Raw genomic sequence first — 20,873 nt, 5'->3', positions numbered from 1 at the left:
ATTGTCTTGCTACCCTGCAGAGAAATGTTTTGATACCCTGCAAAGCATTGTTTTGCTGTTTTGTGTTGTTGATGTTTTTTTTTCTGCTTTAACAAAAATATCTTAAAGAACACACACAATACAGTAGATTTGTTAACATTATAAATAATGGTTTCAATAGATTTGAGCCCTTTTAAAGTATATGTTAGCATTAGCGTACAACCTCGGAGTCAGTTTCGTAATGTGTTGTCTGGAAGAAAGAAAAAAACAATTAAATCTTGGCTTTGATTTCGAATTTTCTGGTCCGTGTCACCTAAGAGATTAAAACAAACTTAGGCCTTGCACGTCACAGTTTGATCATCAGTGATTTTAAAGAAAAAATTAAAAGCCTGCAGTTGCAGTTGTGTGTCTGTTAGTTTGTATTACCTGAGACAGACCAGGCTGTAGTAGTTGAAGCATGACGTCAACTCTGTTGTGATGCAACCCCCCCCCCCCTCCGCCATCTGAGAAATAATTTTGTAGAAAGAAAAGTTATTAAATTTCCATTTTTAATTGCTGTTGGAGATAGGATTCGTCTTATACGTTTCTTTCCAACATGTTTTGGTCAAAACATATACATTAAAAAAAAAAGTGAATGGTTTAGCGCTTGGTTTCCGAACTTGGGGTCCTGGGTTCGAATCTCGTTGAAGACGAATTTCGGGATTTTTTGGGGCTCCCTTTAGTTTACCCAGCTCTAATGGGTACCTGACTTTAGTTAGGTAAAGTAAAGGCGGTTGGTCGTTGTGTTGACCACATGACACTCTACTCGTTAACCGTTGGCAAAAGAACGTGGCCAAGCCAGCCGAGGCGTCTGCTGCTGATAACAGAGCGGATGTCCTGGCACCCTGCTCTTTGTAGCACTTCCTCATTGGTTATCTTATCTTGCCACCTTATTTTATAGATCCGCCTTAGGCATCGGAGGTGGAAGACATTCAGCTTTTTTTCCTGCCATGGGTAGGTTGACCATGTACAGCAACACACACGTCCAGTAGACTAGGGCTTTAGTACTGTTAGTCAGCAATATGTTGTCCCAGACTCTTTTCTGCAACCGTGACATGGTGGCCATTGCCTTGGCTATCCTGTTGTTTATGTCTTTATCCAGTAGAGTGTTGTTGGATATGATGGAGCCAAGGTAACAATAGTGATCAACAATTTCTAGTGGTTGGCCATTAATGCTTACTTGAGGTGTAGTGTTTATGTTTTGGACAAGTATCTTAGTCTTGCTTTGACTGATGTTTAAGCCGAACTTCTGGCAAGCAGCAGATAGTTTGTCAACCAGGGACTGTAGCTGAATATCAGAATCAGCCACAATAGCTGCATCATCAGCATACAGGAGTTCCCTGATGAGTAGCTTCCTAACCTTGGTTTTTGCCCGCAGCCTTGATACATTAAATAGTTTTCCAGAGTATCTTGTATGGAAAAACACACCTTCGTTTATGTCGTTGTACGCATAATGCAGTAGACAGGAGAATATGTCAAACAGAGTAGGTGCGAGCACACATCCCTGCTTGACACCACTGTAGTGGTGCTGATACATAAATAAAGGACAAATAATGTACGGTGCGCGTGGTATTGAATGGAAGATTAGTTTAGATCAAGATGGAATTAAATACGACTTTATCTTACGTTATCTTTGTGTTTATTTCGTCTTGTTGTGATCTTTACATCACTCACCTCCTCTCTCTCTATATATATATATCTATCTTTCTCTCTGTCTGTCTCTCTTACTCTCTTTCTACCTCGAAAATATAATAAAGTATTATGGATCACTTAATATAAAAATATTTCTAGTGTCTTGTATAAATAATTAAAAAAAAAAAGGTTTATGGTACTGATTTGGTCACAGGAGAGTTCGAGGTAACAGGATGACTGCTTGGTCGTACTGCGAGAAACTTGACCTAGGCACTGAAAATACACGAGGTCAAGCGAGACCTTGGGTCAAATTCTTCACTCTCATTGGATCGGTAAAGAAGACATTTTTAGAACCATTGTAGTTAACCTGGGAGGGAGGAGTTCGTCTTGCTAGAGATAAAAATGACGACAACGCGGTAGTGGAACAATCTGGAGACACCATTGTAAACATTTTATTGTTTCTGTTTTAATATTCTTATTTCATTTAGGTCAGTGACAATCTTTGTTGAAAATGTTTAGGAAATAACGTTTGAATGATTTCATTATTGCAGCATAGTCTATGATTGCAGCCTTTTAGTGTTTTTATATGCGTGAGAAGCGCCCTGACCTCTATATATCGAAGGTGTCGGAAGTGCCCTGTAGGTTACGGAAGCATTTCAATTAAATCGCATCCTTGAACTAAATAGGAACAGAAGATAAGCATATCACTTTAGCCTTTTTGTTATACGAAATAAATGTATATCTACATTATAATGCCACCAATGTTGTTACCTGATTCAATAAACTGTTAGCTGTTATGAATGAGGTTAATAAGACATCGACAGAGCATGAACATATGCTGGTATTGTTCAGGAGGATGCTCCCGTCACCTCAGCGTGGCCCTCCTGTGGGAACGTCCGCCAAGGGAAACGGATAGGCAAAGTACGGTAGCACACTGCACGTGGTAGGGATGTAACAAAGGCTCGCTAACCCGTCCAACCCCCCACCGATTCGTTCCCCATCGGGGACCATACGCGGTGTGATGGACCCTCGCACGGGTTCGGTGGGACATTATAGGCATACGAAAGGCCCCCACGCGGCTCGGCCTCCGGCCTCGTACGAGAGGGGGAAACTCGTGCGGGGCTCAAGGGGGTCGTGTCTAGCGACATACTGGACGTGAATATATGATCGTTTCGGATAAGGCGGGATTTCGGACAGAGGGATTGGTGATGAGCCGATGCCTCATCCTGGCCATGGATAAAAACCTTTCCTTGGTCAAGAGGTCCTTTAATAGGGAACTGGACGTTCTCGGACCTTCAGGACATCTGTATCAGGTATTGTTAAGTGGAGGTTTTTTAAATAAGCACACAGGCTGGTGTTAGAGATAGATTCTATGTGTCTCTATAATGTCCTCATTAAATCGCTTCGATCTTATGCGTTGCGACTGAGTCGCTACTTTGTAACCTGACTCCTTAACTTCCAAGTCTCTTACTCTATCTCCTTCCGAGCTTTTCACTGTGCACAACTTTCTAATTCATTGATGTAGCGAGGACTTTAAAAAAAGCCACGACAATAATCGGCGGTGTAAGACCTAGATTTGGCGTTGGCGAGGTGTATTCTGCGAGGCCCTCTTGTGAAATAAAACGATGTTTATTTTAAATTTTTTTTAAATTTTTATTTATTTATAAAAAAAGCAATTGAAGAGAAACTAAGCAAAGAAAGAAACAAAATTCAATGACAAAAACATCGTCATTTATCTTACAAGCTAGACCTGCTTCAATAGATATAACTCCCAGCGCTGAAAATCTGTTCGGACCTACTGTACATGTGTACTCTAATTTCGTAAGGCTGGAAGTCACTAATCTTGCCCACTCTCCAAACCAGTTCTTCTTAATGAATAGCCTACATCTAAACTTCGAGAAAACCAAAATGTTCAAAAGTTCACTTAAGGACATATGTCTTTAATTCACATGAGTTATTAAATATAATAAATAAAAAATCTTTTAAATCTATTTCATTATGGCTTTTAAGGACTCTATTTGATCGCGCCTTTAATCATTGAGCATTGTACTCTTCTTGGTTATCATTCTATTTATAAAGTGTTTTGCCAGATAATTTTTTTCAGAATGTAGTTTGTCGGTTTTGTCTCATGCAATCACAGAATATACTGGAATGTTCAAGAACATCCCTTTCAATAGATTTGTACAGAGTAACATAATTCGACGCTCGATAATATCTCATAGACTTATACCATACCCCTAACCCAAACAATACGTCATTCAGTGTCTCCATTTCGATTTCCAGCCTTGGTTTTCGAAACGGTTTCATAATTAGCGTACGGCGTGTTTTGATCGGCTTTCTACCCGTTGGGAATCATAAAAGTAACAGAATGTGAAATCTCCAGCACTGGCCGCAGATAATCCCCGCGATTACGTTGAGACGAACAAAGATCTAAATTAAATTGTGGTTAGACTATACGAAAAACCTGTTACTGTTTCTTTTTTAGTTTGCCGCTTTTAAAAAATACAGAAACCTTCGAGGCAGGAGGCGTCTCGGACCGCGTGGACTATTATTGTGTTATGGTACATCAGTACTATTCAGGCATAGTTCTTTGGTGGGTGAACTGTCTTCTTCGGCCAGCAAGAAATTTCCCTTGCTCTTTTCTCGTTCTCTTCTTGCATCACATAAATCAATGATGTCATTCGGTACTAATGGCCTACTTCCCTTGCACTTTCCCTAAGACTTTATAGGCAAGTGATAGTGTTAAGGTTTTGATAGCATTTGTATCGTATAGTGGGGAGCTATGTTTCGCTCAACTAGCGCCTCCCCAGATGGCGGATAGCTAAATGCCCACCAAATATGGTAGGTACCGGAGAAATCAAATACCCTGGTGTTGTTTCCGGTCGTTGAATTGTAGCACCAAACTGCTGGTAGACAAGTAAACCGTTTTAGGCGTAATATATTTTAACTAATAAAACTTGGAATAACGTCTTTGTGAACAATACTGAATATAGCTTTATTTATAATATAGACAAAATCAAGTTAATATGAAAGACTTTGTTAATATTTCTTAATACAATCTAACTCACAACATTACTACAATGACAAAACTTTTCTGTCTCACGTTCTGGAGTCGTCTCCCCTAAGTAAGACCACATGACGACAAAGCCACCTATGTTGCATCATTCACAACCAATCGCAAACCTCTTTCCACCGTCACCATAGAAACACACACTCCATAATACTGGGGCGGACCAAAACCAGCATCCACCTCTAAAAATGGAAGAGGGGATGCAGTTCTTTAAGACTTTCCATCGTCGGTAGAAATCCTTATTCTTGATTAGGAGTTGTGTGTCCCCTAATGAGATGATGTAACAAAGACGAAACCATTGAAAGCCATGCCGGATTGTTCAATGTCCACTCAATGCTCTTCCTGCTCATGTGTCGCAGGGCTTCGGAAGCAAAAACTATGCTGCCACATCCTTAACTCTTTCTCTCCGTAATTATTTTCCACTTTCCGATGGACTTCTTCATTTTCTCATCAGTATTTTCCCCCCTGCTATGATTAAGCTTGAATAACTTTCTCGTTTGTTATCAGAAAATGTTTTATTTTTGGTCTAGAATTCAAGGGGAATTCATACTCTTTTTCTATAATACAAAGTAAAGTTTATAAAATCAAACATTATTTTAATTTAATGGGGTCAAATCAACGATGGTATCGTCAATTAGGAGAGAAAGAGTTAAGCAATAAAGTTACCGAGAATGAGAACACATTTTTGGAACATGGAATGTGCGAACTCTCTAGTCACGTAGAAAGCTAAAGAAGATCAAACACGAACTTCAAAGATATTGATGGGTGGATTCTTGGCCTCTCAGAAGCCAAATGGACAGATCGTGGAGAAACTACAACAGAAGAAGGGCACACGATCTGGTGCTGTGACTATGAATAGGATAATCAAAACAGTGTTGGCCTTAGAGTTTACAAAGATAAAGCTCATTGCCTTTCGAGTCGGGAGATAGGCCTCTCATTATAACAATTATATTTAACAATTATATATACAAATGAAATATAACAATTATATATAACAATTAGTAAGTTTAGTTCCCAACATTCGATAATGAAGATGAGGAAACAGAAGAGGTTTCTACAAAGTAGACGACTGCATCTAAGAAGATCCAAAAATAAAGGACGCCCTCATTATAAGGCGAGACTCTAATGGGGCGGTTTGGATTAGGAGAAACTAATGATAGAGAAAAAAAAAACAGGCTTTTAGAGTTTGCCAGCTGCTATAAATTCATTATAACAGTACTTCATTACTTATTCCCGCACAAACCTCCCAGAACAGTTACGTGGCATGGACAAAATATTTAAAGCGCACAGCCAGTTTCCTTTGAGGTTCAAATCCTGTAATAACAAAACTAGAAACGGAAATTTACCTGGACCTGTCAGAGGCAGCGACCATGACATGGTCTTGATGACTGTAAAATTGAAATTAACAACAGAACCGTAAGGCTACGAAAACATGCATTAAATAGGATATTGAAAAATTAAAGACATACAACATTGTTGACGCAGACATATATATATATATATAGTGGTCTAATCAACGATATGGATCTGTGATTGTTGAATTGTCCGAGTTTTTTGTGCGAGGTCTGTGATTGTTGAATTGTTCGAGGTCTGTGATTGTTGAATTGTCCGAGGTCTGTGATTGTTGAATTGTGCGAGGTCTGTGATTGTTGAATTGTCCGAGGTCTGTGATTGTTGAATTGTGCGAGGTCTGTGATTGTTGAATTGTGCGAGGTCTGTGATTGTTGAATTGTCCGAGGTCTGTGATTGTTGAATTGTGCGAGGTCTGTGATTGTTGAATTGTGCGAGGTCTGTGATTGTTGAATTGTGCGAGGTCTGTGATTGTTGAATTGTCCGAGGTCTGTGATTGTTGAATTGTGCGAGGTCTGTGATTGTTGAATTGTTCGAGGTCTGTGATTGTTGAATTGTGCGAGGTCTATGATTTTTGAATTGTGCGAGGCCACCGTGGGAAGGGAAATAAGCAACTCCCAACCTTGTACACGAGGACATTGACTCACTGAGACACCATGAAAAAGGAATAAGACTCGGCCTCTAAAGTTTTAGAGAAAATGCTACTTTCTGGGAATTCTAGAACTACCTAGAAATGTCATTTTCACTACAATGCGCTAATTCTCTCTCATTCTGTGACTAAGGAAAGTATGTAAATATTATCTTTTCTTTCCATTGACACCTTTTTGCCTGTGTTAAATTTTATCAAAATCCTTTATTTTTTTATTACAGGCAAGAGGCAAGGGAAACAACTTTTCAAATACTGAAAACTAATTAAGCTTTTTTTTTTTTTTACTATAAAAAAACCTGATTTAGAAATGTCACAGTATAACACAAAAAGACAAAAGTTTTCTTTCAATTTTTCGGACAAGTCATTTTTTTACCTTATAATTTATTATTTATTTTTTTTCTAAATAAGCAATAAAAATAAGACTATATATCTAACTATCAAAAACAACATAAAGACTCTAAAGTTTCAAACTTAAGTTTGAGATATAATACATAAACGTTGGATTTTAAAATTACATATAATTCATAGTAGGACTGTCTGGTTTGGCGGTAATTTTTTTCCCAACGACGTAGGCATACCGGGACAACCAATCTCCACTATTGACACCGAGAGGTCCTGGAGTTCTGTTAGAATCACCACAGACTGAAAAGATAAAATATAGTATCTAGTCCCCTAAATTCCTCAAGGGCTCACTGCAATGCTGTTTGGTCTCAGTCTTGCGTTGACGATAAGTCAACCGGTACCGGTCTATCAACTTGTGGAGGCTTCTCTACTAGTGATTTGGGAAAAGCGGTCATATTAATAAAGTTCCTTTGGACCTTTCAGACTGTATACAATGGCGTGGGACTTCATGACTGAGTGATGTACAGGAAAATTTTTTGTTATGATTAGCCCACCTTGTGGTACATAAAAACAGTTACAATAGGACCTTAAGCTTGTCGGCTGGTTTACGCACCAACAAAAGCATTTATGTTTCTTGGAACCTTTGGGCTTCCATAGAAAATAAAGACAGATCCTTCCGAAAGAATTTCAAGGACTTCGTTCGTGTACTTACATCTGTCTACAACAGAGGACAAGTTAGGACAGTTTCTGAACAATGTTAACTTTAATTGTTGTGTAAACCGGGAACTTGCGTTTTTGTCTTATATGTTGTTGGCAATGTAATCTCTTCTACTGAATAAAAAAAAGGATATACAATATATGTCGTAAAGAATGCCTTGAATACCGTTTAACAAGTTTTTCATTGATTCGTATGCTGGCAAGAGTACCTTACAAATAAACTTTAAGCAGGCTTGGAGAGTATAGAAGCACTACTTCCGGTTCAGGTGCCCAACTGTCTACTATGGGAGATGAGTTGAGCTTCCCTTGCTGAGCTCAAAAGGGGACAGTGTAACAGAGGTGCTCCCCAGGGCCAAGGAAGCCTTATAATTATCAACTCATGTGCTATTTAGCCTTCACCTGCATAGATGAAAGCTGCTGGCAACAGTGTTATATGAGACAAGTGGAGCTCCCACGAAGGTTGCGGGACACAGACTTGAGGGCCCCTGCCAAAAAACAGCTGTAGAAGACGAAAACAAAAATATGCCCCAGTGTACAAAGCCTTGTCTGCATTAAATTTGGCAGAATAAACAGGTCACTGCTGGGTTCGTGTAGTTTTGTGAAAAACTGCTTTCATCCTTCATCTTCAGAATCATAGAGCTTACCATCGTTATAATTATTTCAGGAAAAACATGTCCATTTGAAAAACATTCATTTAGTTTATTTTTTTGTTTTGTTTCATAGGTATCTGAATTTACAAGTTTTAGCTGAAGCCCTAGACTAGATCTAGATGTAGATTCTATGTCTAATCAGAATGAAGAAAGAAAAAAATGCATCTTCAGACTCATTGCTTGTTCACTTGAGCACAGCCTGGCCATTACTACCACTGGTCACTCCAATGCTGGTATCTCTTCTAGTTGCACTTTTGTCACATGCAGATGCAGAGACATGTTCTGTCAGCACTAGAGGTGAGTTTGGTAGACTTTTATGATCTAAATTAATTCTAAATAGTAGATACAGGCTCTAGATTTAGATTTAAGTAGTCTATGTTTGTTTGTAAAATGTTTTACATGTTACGGATGTTCCTTCAGAGTTGAAGGCAGGGTTTGAACCTGGGACCATCAATAAATTCGAACAACAGTCTAGCGGGCAAACTTTACGGCCAGGCAGCCATCAGGACTATTTTGAAATTTAATCTTGATCAAACCCATTTTTCTGCATCATTACAATATATGTATATATATATATATTAGTTTGATCTACCTTTTATAAAAATATATGCTATATATTTTGGTCATGATCTTATATTTAAATCTAGTAGCAGATATTCACAGAATATGAAATTTGTTTTAAATAGTTGTTTTCTTATCACTGCTATGACATTGTCTATTTAGTTAAATGATGTAAGATGTAATATTTCATATCTTAAATTTCTTTTGAGGTCAAATATTTTTACATTTCAAATTTGGTTGAATTTTTTCTACAGATAACTATCCACAACAAGTTCACTACTTTTTCTATAGGGATTCTGACCATCCAATCATTATTGAAGACAGTAACCGTGTCTCCCATCAAATTGCCAACCGAATACTAAAGATCCTTCTTGAGGTAAAATAATATATTCTGTTAATTAAAAACACAATTATGTTTTAATATTTGGCTTTAAACTTTAGGAAATTGTTTTCTTAGGAAAAATTTAATATGTATATAAATATGATTGGTTTCAGTCTATAGCCGGTTATCAAAACGTGAAGATAGATCATTGCTACTTTTATGATAACCACAACATCACAGCTCTGTTAGATCGTGTTTCAGGCAAGACCTATTCAAAGTAAGCTAATATTTTGTTACATCAAAAATTATTAGTAGCAAGTGATTAGACTATCTAAATGAGGATCACAAATTCATATTTTAGTGGGATTTGAGACATAAGCTTTTCAGACTCTCATGTTTAAAATTTGTTAGAGAAAAAAAAAATGTGGATGTTCATTCTGGGCACTATACTATCAGCTATAATGGACTAGCTATATTAGGTCTACTTGCTCAAAATGTTAAATCTTATATCAGCTGCCCCCTTGAATTTTTAATATTAATAGGTCCCTTAGGAGGAAAAGTACATTGTTTTTTCACTGTTAGCTACTGAAGTCTCATTTGAAAAAGCTGTCTTATTAATAGTGAAGAAGATTTGTAATTTACTTAAATGCTAATGACCACTTATGCTGATTACATGTAATAGCTTAGAATGCCCTACATCCTGTAGGTGAAGGTTTTACAATTCGACTTAAAAATTAAACTGTTCATTGGGTGATGAGAGTACTTAAAATTATTGAGTTGAGATTAATGGTAAACGTATGAATGTACTTTTTTATATTTTTTAATTGAAGATCACTTGTTATTTACTAGATGTCTATAAATAGGAAAGTCATTTTACTGTTGATATATATCACAGTGTTATGGCAGATATGTGTTTCCAAGGTCATGTGTTGATTAATGACAACTTGATAGAGTTGTCATCTAATGATTCATGACAGAATGATTTAAAATACAAGGTGCAATCTCAGCACAAATTAATTATTTAAATAATTTAGATTTGTTTTAGAATTAACAGTAACTTGATTTAATCCTTTTGACTCCCAGTGGAGCGAGCATAGGGTCGGTGCAGCACTTCACCATCAGATTCTGTTCTGGGCTATTCTCCTCAGTTGGGTCCATGTCCATTCTGCCATCTTTGCCTCTTGGTCTACTGATCTCCATGTTTGCTTTGGTCTTCTAGACTTTCTTCTTCCCTGTGGGTTCCAGTCTAGGGTCTGTTCTGCAATGCTTTATGTTGCTTTTCCCAATGTTTTCCCAATCCAACCACATTTGTGTTTTCTGATTCCTTGCTCTATTTGTGTTTGCTGGGTTCTCTCCCACAAACTATTATTTGAAATTTTATTCGATCATCTAGTAATTAACATTAATCTAGAAAAAAATAATTTCTATGGCAGTGGTCTCTTGAGAAAAAAATTATATAAGTGAAGTATACACTTTATTTAGAGATCTAAGCATATATGAAAAAATCATTTCTAAATAATGAAATTTCCTTTTTTTTTCTTGTGCAATAGACATTGCCAGCCACCTACAATAAACCACAATGAAATTCCTGCTACAATGGTCAATCTAGAGGCCTGGATGGTGGCTGGCTTTGACAAGGGTCCTTGGCTGAATACTGGTCAACTTGTTGATGCTGGACCATTGGGACCTCAAGGAAGGTTTGAAAAAAAAACTTTTTTTGCCTCACTTTTTTTAGTTTCACTTATTTATTTTTGGCCATATAATTATTAGTTTAACTAATTGTGGTTGGTTAGACAGCGATTTATATTGGACTGAAAATACTGATTGCCCAGATGATGTAACTTGGAGATAGTTGATAAGTTGATGAGTTAGCTTGTGCTTGGATTCTATTATTGTCTTCCTTGATGTCAAGAAGTCAATGCAATTACTATGTAGCAATATGTTGTTTTTTTTAAGAAATATGGACTGTAAAATAAACAATAAAAAAAAGTCTCAAGTTAGTCAAAATTTTAGTCACTGTAATGCTAAACTCTTATATATATATAAGATATATATAAGCATATCAAGATTCATCCTATTAATTTGTTGAGTGTTTTCTAATGCTATAACTTTTCATCTATCACTGAAAGTATAAAAATCTAATTAGCATTTTTTTGGACTAGACAATTATTTATTTATGTATATAAAATAACTGTTATACCCAAACAATGACTTCTTCAGGATGGGTTGGTTTTTGCCAAAGTTTTTTGTTGACAAAAATTGGGAGAATGAGAAAAAGATTCTGGACCACTGGAAAGCACTCAGCACTAAGCTTGTCAAGAATCTTTCTTGGTGGGGGAGGAGAGAGCTAGAGGAGATCAAACCAGATTATGAACAAGATGCTTACAAGAATCCTAAATGTCTGGATGTTAAAGGAAAAAGACCATCATGTGCCACTTTGTTTGCTGCTAATAAAGGTTAGTTAGTCCTTTTAACATTTCATCCCAATCTACCAATAACATATAAACAAGAATATGGGAAGACTTAACCACTGCAGAGATCCAGAGCAATGTAGATTATACCCTGCTGAGCCTAAATTAAAACAAATGATGAACACAAAACTAGGTTATAGTTCAAAACTCTCTAATGCTATTGACTATAGTATGTTAATTTCTTTTACTGCCTTTTTTTCTTTCTTTTACTTTTGGTTCAGCAAAGTTTCATCTATCATATTTTTTCTATGTATTTGCATTAGGGTTGTCTTGTTTACAAATTCAATTGTATGCACTTAACTTGAATTGATAGGGAACAGGATTCAAACTATCAGACTTTAATTTTCATATCAACAAGAGAATTACAGTTTAAAATTGATGTTCTACTAATTTACTCTATTTGTTAATAAAATAGTAAAATGTGGTGCGCTTTAGTATTTTATGTGGTTGTTTTTTTTTTAAACATATCTGATGCTGGTTATAACTTTTTTAAAAGCTGAATGATTTTATAGATTTTGAATTTATTTTAGTATTCTTAAAAGTTGCTATTGATATGACTAGACTAGGAACACACATATTTTTGAAGTAACGTCTGTATTTCATAAGATAGGATAAGATACGCTAATTATTTTTTTTTCCAAATGAAATCCATTTTTATTCAAAGTGAAATATTCAGCTTTTACATTACTAAAAACTGCTATTAACTTCAGAAGAGTGATAAATTATTTTTTAAAAAGTAGCGATTTATGCATGAAAAACAGTGTTAGCTATGTTTATAAACTATTAAACTGATCTTCTTAAACTTTTAATACTGTTACGTTCCTTTCTAGAATGAGACTCTTTAAACAGTACATTAACACTAAAACAACAACGTCATCGCTTAGAACTCATTTTAATTCTCATGAACACTAGAACACTATTTCGTTTCTATTTTCTCCATTTTCTTTTCTCCTCTCCGTTCAACACGCATTCGCACCATTTCACATTTACATTAACATGCGCACATAACACCCCCCCTGTTTAACAAGTTCGATGTACATCAAACGTCCCAAATATAAATTGTCACATATCTTATCAGCCTATTCCAAGTTAAAACTACTTTAAATTCTCTGTAACATAGAGAACCATAATGTACTACAAAACAAAATCATACACAATGACATATTAATACCAATACAATTCTAACATTAGATTTAACATATAGCATTTATATTCACCCATTGTGACAGTAACAATCACAATACTAATTGTTATTATGAACAATTGACACATATATATATCTATGCATATCTCTATGTAATCATGCAGATTTCATTAATACCACTCCCCGCCTATAATTCAATTTAAATCTATATCTGTTCACTAATCATTGTTGTGTATACTCCCAATTGGACAATCCTCTGTGGAATATCTACTACACTCCGTGCCAGAATTTACAATTGTAAACAATAAAATAGATTAATTCTTAACAGCATGTAAGTAATCATTATATACCCTACACAATCTCACCAACCTAAGTACATCGTGATAATGTATCTGCCACAACATTTTCTTTCCCTGGTATTGTCTTGATCTCAAATTTATAGTCCATCAGTTGTAATGCCCACCTAGCAATTCTATTATTACCACATTTATTTAAATTAATAAATGCCAACGGAGCATGATCAGTCCATAATTGAAATTTAGCCCCCATCAGATAAAAACTTAGCTTTGTTATGCACCACACAATTGCCAGCCCCTCTTTTTCAATAGTTGCATAGTTTAACTCTGCAAGGGTTAGTTTCCTGCTTACATAAAAAACAGGGTGTGCAATTCCACTATACTCTTGCATCAAACAGCCCCCTATAGCTATGGATGAAGCATCCGTTGCCAAAATAAATTCTCTAGTACTATCGGGCAATTTTAATATTGGGTTTTCAGAAAACACCCTCTTAATCTTGTCTAGCGATCTTTGACATTGTTCAGACCAAACTATAATGTTAGATTTCCCTTTCTTGGTAAGATTTGTAAGAGGTTCAATCATTTCTGCAAATTTTGGAACAAATTTTCTATAAAAATTGCATAGACCTAAAAGGCTTCTAATTTGTTTTTTTGTTTTTGGTACACTAATATCCATTATTTTTGCAACTGTTTCTTCCAGTGGTGTAATTGATTCATTTTTTATCTTGTATCCCAAAAAAGGAATTTCACTAAGTCCAATTTTTATTTTTGTTGGTTTCAATGTCAAATTGTTTCCCTTGATAATAGCAAATATCTCTCTTAGACTCTGTAAGTGTTCGTTCCAGTCCTCACTGAAGATGCAGATATCATCTAAATAGCAAATAGTGTCTCTTCTGTGGCCCAGTATCTTTGCCATCATCCTGTTAAAAGTGGCTGGGGCATTTACTAAGCCAAAACTCATCACATTCCACTGATAGACTCCGAATGGTGTCTTAAATGCGGATAGTGGTTTAGCTTCTTCCTTTAGAGGTACTTGCCAGTATCCTCTAGAAAGGTCCAACGTGGTGAAAATTTTCGCTTTTTTCAATTTAGTAAACATTTCCTCTGCCTGTGGCATTGGGAATGGGTCAAATTCTGTAACTTTATTTAGTTGGCGGTAATCTACACACAGTCTAATGTTACCACATTTTTTTTTAACCAGTACAACTGGTGCAGCACATGACGAATTAGATGGTTCTATCACTCCCAATTGAAGTAGTTCATCTATTTCTTTCTGTAATGCTTCTCTGTGATGCAATGGTACAGCATATTGAGGTAGTTTATTTGGAACTCTGCCTGTTAATTTGATATCATGTTCTATGATATTCGTTTTTCCTGGTAAATCTGTAAAAATATTCTTAAAATCTTCTAATAATGTTGTTACTTCCTTAGCTCTGTCTGACGAAATTCCCTTCACTTCCACATCTTTCCATGTTTGACTGGCATCGGTTGAAATTGTTTCTATGTGTCCCAATCTTTCTTCTGTCTCAATGTCTACACTCACGGATGTACCCATGACCAATGGGTCTTCTTTACTGCTTTTTTCACTTTTTTGTTTCGACCTAAATTCTTTTAGCATATCCACATGAAATATTTTCAGCCTTGAATCAATATTAATTTCATAATCCACATCACTAATTTTCCTTGTTACCTTATAAGGGCCCAACCATTTCGTGAATAGTACATTCTCCTTATCCTTTAGTAATACCAAAACATCTTGACCTACTTCTAGTTTGGTCAATTTCCTGTGTTCATTCACCCTAGACTGTGTTAGTTCATTTTTATCAAGCACATGTTTGCTCGCTTCCTCACAAGCCTTTATTACTTAATTTCTAGTTTCTGTCACTATATCGTAGCTTTCTTTATTTCCAACATGTTCTTGTGGGAGTATTAGTTCTTTTAGGATTGTCATTGGGCCTCTTGGATTTCCTCCATAAATCATCTGAAATGGCGAATACCCCGTGGTTTCGTTACGGCTCTCTCTGTATGCGAAAAGGATTGAGGGTAATGCCACATCCCATTCTTTGGGATTGTCATCTGCTACTTTCGACAACGCTTTCTTTAACGTACAGTTAAAACGTTCACAAATACCGTTGCTCTGCGGGTGGTACGGGGCTGTAAACCGTTGCCGAATTCCAAACATTTTCAAAAATGTTGTCGTTAGTTGGCAGTGGAACTGTGTGCCCCTATCTGACAGTACCTCTTCATGAAATCCAAACCGTGTAAATAATGTATATAACGCTTGAACTATATCACTGGCTTCAATTCTTTTTAGTGGGATCGCTTCTGGCCATCTTGAGCAAACGTCTATTACAGTTAGAATATATCGATGACCCCTATTTGATATCACCGGCATGGGTCCAATCAAATCAATCGCAATCTTCCTAAATGGCCTTTCTGGTATATCTACCTTTTGTAATGGAGCTCTGATTTTTTTAGTGCCTTTCATTTGACAAACTTTGCACGACAACACATAATTTTTGATGTCTTTGCTAATAGATGGCCAATAAAAGTCCCTAAATATTCTTTGTTTTGTTTTGTGAATTCCCATGTGGCCTGCATATGCTTCATCATGCCCATTCTTCAATATAACATTTCTAAATTCAGCTGGTACAACAACCTGTATAATTTTTCTTCCTTGTGACTCAATTTCTCTTACCAAAATTCCTCTCTCTATATAAAATCTTCCTCCTCTACCTCCTTTCTGGGCCAACTGACGCATCTCTGGGTCATTTTTTTGTTCTGTAATAAACCTTTCCTTGTTGAATACTACATCATTAAGTTCTAATGTTTCTGAGTTTCCTATTAATCCTTCTTTTTTTTTTTCTTATCTGGTAACTGAAATAATTTTTCCAGATCTCCTGCATCCAGGTCCTTACATTTGGATCGAGTAATACTCATTCCGAAACACTTCTTCCAATTTCCCATATCCTTTTCATTGCAATTCTTTATACCTGGAATATTTCCGATAATCAAATCAATATGAGCATGGTCTATTACACATGCATCCACAATTCCAGTAAAATATGGTGTATCAATTTTAATTCTAGCAACTGGTAATTGTACAGTCTTCCCATCAAACATCACACAATTCCTGGTTTTGCCGGTATATTCTTGTTCTTCAACTAATTTCTTATTAACACCCACAATTGTACTGCCTGAATCTCGTATCGTCCTTGCTATTTTGTTTCCCACGAAAGTCTCAAAATACTCAAGGCTTCCTGCATATGTTAACATTGAAAGGCTTTGATCTCTTCTATCTCTCACTCCGCCGTATCTTCCCTGTACATTTCTTTGGTATCGCCCTCGGTTACTATAAAAATGTCCTTGTCTACTATCCATTTGGTTCCTTCCTTGTCCTCTAAATCTATTTTGTTCATCATATCTAAATCGTCTTCCATTGTTGATGTAGTTGTCTCGTGTATCTCTTGTTCTGTTAAATGCAACTATTTCTTCTATGTCACTGCCTCTGGATAGTTTCTTATCGGGATGTGCCACTTTATAAGCCCTTATCAGTCTCACTATGTCTTCTATGGCTTTTGGTTTCCTCTCCAACAAAAATATTTTTAATTCCTCCTGACACTCATAAATTGCTTTGTCTATCATTAGAAATGTCTTTAATCCGTCAAAGGTCTTTTCTATTTTAGCGGTTTCAGTCCAATTTTCAAAACTACTGGTCATTCTGTCCAGGAATGTCTGTGGGTCATCATTTGTTTCTATCGCACAGTTAACAAATTGTTCACGGTAGTACGCCTCTGTTTTTCCGTACGTTCGTAGTAATTGTTCTTTCACCACGCTATAGCTGCTCTGGTTCATGCATATCTTCGATGGAACCTCTGCTACGAATGACTTCGATAATAAGAATGACCATTTGTCTTCGGGGTATTCCAGTTCCCTCATTTCAATTTCAAATTTCTTCAAAAAAATGTCTATGTCCATTTTAGCTTCTTCGAATATTGCACCTTTATACTTTGCTAGTTTGTTCCCTGTAGTTTCCCCTTTTCTTTTATCACTCTCTTTTTCTTGGGTTGTTTTTAACTTTTTCTCGGCCGTCTCTTTTTCGAACGCCAATCTTTCTCTTTCAATGGCAACTAATTCGTTTTTCTTTTCCCTTTCAATGGCTATCTTTTCTCTTTCTCTTTTGTCCTCCTTGTTTAATCTTTCCTTTTCTTTTTCTCTTTCTCTTTTGTCCTCCATGTCTAATCTCTCCTTTTCTTTTTCTCTTTCCATTGATAATCTCTCCTTTTCTTTTTCTCTTTCCATTGCTAATCTCTCCCTCTCCATCAACCTTTCTTGTACGTATTTTCTTAGTTCTGCCCCTTCAAGCTCTAACAACCTTCCCTCTTCTTTCAACGCTGCTACCTCAGCCTTGTCCGCCATTTTCTATTACTATTAATCAAATTGAATAGTATCCTATCGCTAGATCTAGACTATATAATATGATATCTCTACTATCTGTTGACAGGAGATCAACTGTGTATAAAGGACTACGTAGGTTTTACCTTTACGTTGGGCGCCACTTGTTACGTTCCTTTCTAGAATGAGACTCTTTAAACAGTACATTAACACTAAAACAACAACGTCATCGCTTAGAACTCATTTTAATTCTCATGAACACTAGAACACTATTTCGTTTCTATTTTCTCCATTTTCTTTTCTCCTCTCCGTTCAACACGCATTCGCACCATTTCACATTTACATTAACATGCGCACGTAACAAATACCTCTACCTGTACATCTATGACAGGTGTTGATGCTGGACTCCTAGAAGAACAAATTAAAGCACTAGATATTAATGTGGATATTGTCTGGCTGGATGACAAACTTCATCAATTTGTTGTGGAGCAGCTCAACAATAGCCAGCCGGTATTGTTCTTTAACTGGCACCCTGATACTCTGATCGCTTCTGGTCAGTTCACAAGAGTTAACTTTCCAGAAACTCATGCTTCACACAAAAATGTAAGCTAATCTCTGTCACGTTCATCATATCTAATGGGACACATTTGTAGGTTACATATCATTGAAAATAATATTTGTTATTACTGGTGAGATTTCTTTTTGAAGGAACGTTTTGTAAATTATAAAATGATATTAGAGACCTTTGTGTGAAAGCTATATACACCTCATTGCATTGCATGCACTGGTCTACAGACAATTACTTTGTTAAAAAAAATTGTGTGCATATTTTATATTTCAAGGATGAATGGGAAAGATAATAAATTATTAATTAAACTCAAATTTTTTGGCCTTATACATTTCTTAAACATTTCCTGTTGATTCTATCAGTGATTTTATTGATAAAGATTTAAAAAAAAAATGTTTTATTTTTTCCTTTTTTAGTTTATATCTCAACCACTGTTTCAGGAGCCAGTAGATTGTGATTTTCCTGTCAACCAACTGACCAAAGTCTTGTGGGGTCCTTTGGAATCTGATGCTTATGAGGCCTATCATATTATTTCTCAAATGAGTTTCTCTGACATGGAGTATGATGGACTGATTGCACAGCATCCACATTTTACTGTTGACCAAATAGCTTGCCAGTGGATCAATAACAATTCAGCCAAATGGGACTTGTGGTTGCCTGATAGGCTAAGAGAGAAACCCAAAATTTACTTAGGTGGACTTTTCCCTATGTCTGGTAAAATCTGGTCACAGCCTGGCATTGTTGAAGGTATTACAAATTAATATCACAATTGTCATAATCTGACACAATTCAACAAAGCATCATTCATATATTTAATGTATACTTAAGTGCATATATTTTTAGAATATACGTAGGTTTACATTCTAATTTACTTTTTTTTATTTTATACCCTTGAAAGCCTAAGAAAATATCTTATCACATCATAAATATTTATAAATATTTTTTTTGACATAGATAATTAAATTCTTTCAAGTACAGCTAATCTTTGTAATTGGACATCTTCAATAATCTGACACTCCCTCAGTCCTGAAACTTTCAGACTAGCAAGATTCAACTGTTCTATTATTATTACAATTATTTATTTTTTTTAAGGAAATTTAGTCTGGGGATTAACTCCTCCGCTTGTCACATCTGATGAACTCAAAAACTAATGTTAGATTCAAATATTTAGTTGAACTAAATGCAAATCAGTCAATCACAGCCCTTAAGTTTTCTGTGTATACTTAATAAATGCTCTATTTTTTTTTGCTATCATATGTATAATCTATTTAAGAATGTATTCTTCAACCATACAATACAATTTTTATTTTCGTTTTCTGCAAGGCACTGCCCATAAGATGTGCTTATTTCTAAATGCAACACTGAACACTAAATCTAAATTGCTCTAAATCTTTAGGCAGGCACGACATGGCCTAAATTGTGCCGATGTGCCTTAAATCAAAAATCAAATCAAAAAATCTAAATCTTTAGTACTGCAGAAGAACAATTTTAAAAACAATTTTAAATATTATTTTGCTAAATATATACTTTTTATAAATGTTTTTAGGTGCCAAGTTAGCTGTAGACCTAGTTAACAAGGATCCTCAAACTTTGCCAAACCACACCCTGGAGCTGTTGGTGCATGATACCAAGTGTGAATATGATGTAGCGATGAATCAGTTCATTACTCTAGCTCAGAAAAAATTACCACCAATAGTTGGCATTTTAGGTGATTAAATTAGATTTTATGTTTATTTGGTTGTTCATCATTTTGTCTTTAACAATTGATTCATACTTATAAAATTACATAGGCTTATGCCATTGTGGCTTTATAAAGTAATGTATATGGTTTTCATGAGTCTTGAATCTTGATTACAAGAATGGTTGATTACATGAATGGTTATTGTTAAGATAATTTCCTTCATTTTCTCGCCACTCAAATATTCATCTAGTAACCTTTTTTTTTTGTCTTTTTTTTAAAAGCTTATATCAACTCAATTTGTCTGTCTGGTAAAAAGTTGAACACCTTATTTCTTCAACAGCCAATCTCGAATGAAGCTGAAATTTTGCACAATTATTTCTTTTACCTGACAACCCAAGAATAAAAAAAAATAAACCAATTAGTTATTTAACTATTGGTAATAGATTATTTTGTTTGGTATCTCGAACAAGGGAAAGAAATTGTATTTGACTGAAGTGGTGATATAAGCTGAATTAATCCCCTTTATAGGTCACTGCTCTAAATTGAAACAAACAATATATAACTATTCAATCTTCTCTAGTTATAAGTAACTCTCTAGCAGAGTGGTTAGCATGTTGACCTGAGGAGGCGTGAGAGTTTGAATTCAGGTTGTTCCCCTTTTTTTTGTAAATGCTTTTAAAATCCACCGAGATATCCCTTTCTTTTACCCCCCTCCTCCTTTTCCAATTTTCCCAACTTGTCCAAATTAGTGACAGGATCATAGCGTATTGAGAAAGCTACAAAAATAATTAGTAAAAATATTATTAATCGCACAGGTTTATTGTTGTTGATCTAGATTTATTATTAATTTAATTACATAACTGATCGAAATTAATTGAGACAATTACTCTTTGTATAAGCTTTGTATATTAAAAAAGCATTTTTTATTGTTTTCTTGTTTTCTTGTTTTTATTTGCCATTAATATATAATGTTAAGCTTGCATCATTCTTTATTAACAAGTAATAAA

General features: G+C 35.6%; 1 protein-coding gene across 3 annotated transcripts in view; it reads left to right on the top strand.

Annotated features, from left to right (window-relative positions):
* Nucleotides 1-20,873, top strand: part of LOC106068865 (uncharacterized) — a 38,090-nt gene that overhangs the window by 6,121 nt on the left and 11,096 nt on the right. Inside the window, exons 1-9 of one of the 3 annotated variants that reach the window (XM_056035402.1) lie at nt 8,095-8,351; nt 8,502-8,725; nt 9,244-9,365; nt 9,485-9,588; nt 10,862-11,008; nt 11,532-11,767; nt 18,009-18,220; nt 18,602-18,932; nt 19,732-19,893. In XM_056035402.1, coding sequence (XP_055891377.1) covers nt 8,572-8,725; nt 9,244-9,365; nt 9,485-9,588; nt 10,862-11,008; nt 11,532-11,767; nt 18,009-18,220; nt 18,602-18,932; nt 19,732-19,893 — 1,468 coding nt within the window. In that variant the 5' untranslated portion in view covers nt 8,095-8,351; nt 8,502-8,571. Of the gene's footprint in view, nt 1-8,094; nt 8,352-8,501; nt 8,726-9,243; nt 9,366-9,484; nt 9,589-10,861; nt 11,009-11,531; nt 11,768-18,008; nt 18,221-18,601; nt 18,933-19,731; nt 19,894-20,873 lie in introns of those variants that run through there. The other 2 variants (XM_056035401.1, XM_056035403.1) reach the window with 2 other exon arrangements.

The sequence above is a fragment of the Biomphalaria glabrata genome, chromosome 7, assembly GCF_947242115.1.
Source record: "Biomphalaria glabrata chromosome 7, xgBioGlab47.1, whole genome shotgun sequence".
In the NCBI taxonomy this organism is placed as follows: Eukaryota; Metazoa; Mollusca; class Gastropoda; family Planorbidae; genus Biomphalaria; species Biomphalaria glabrata.
This window is presented reverse-complemented; position numbering and strand designations above follow the sequence as displayed.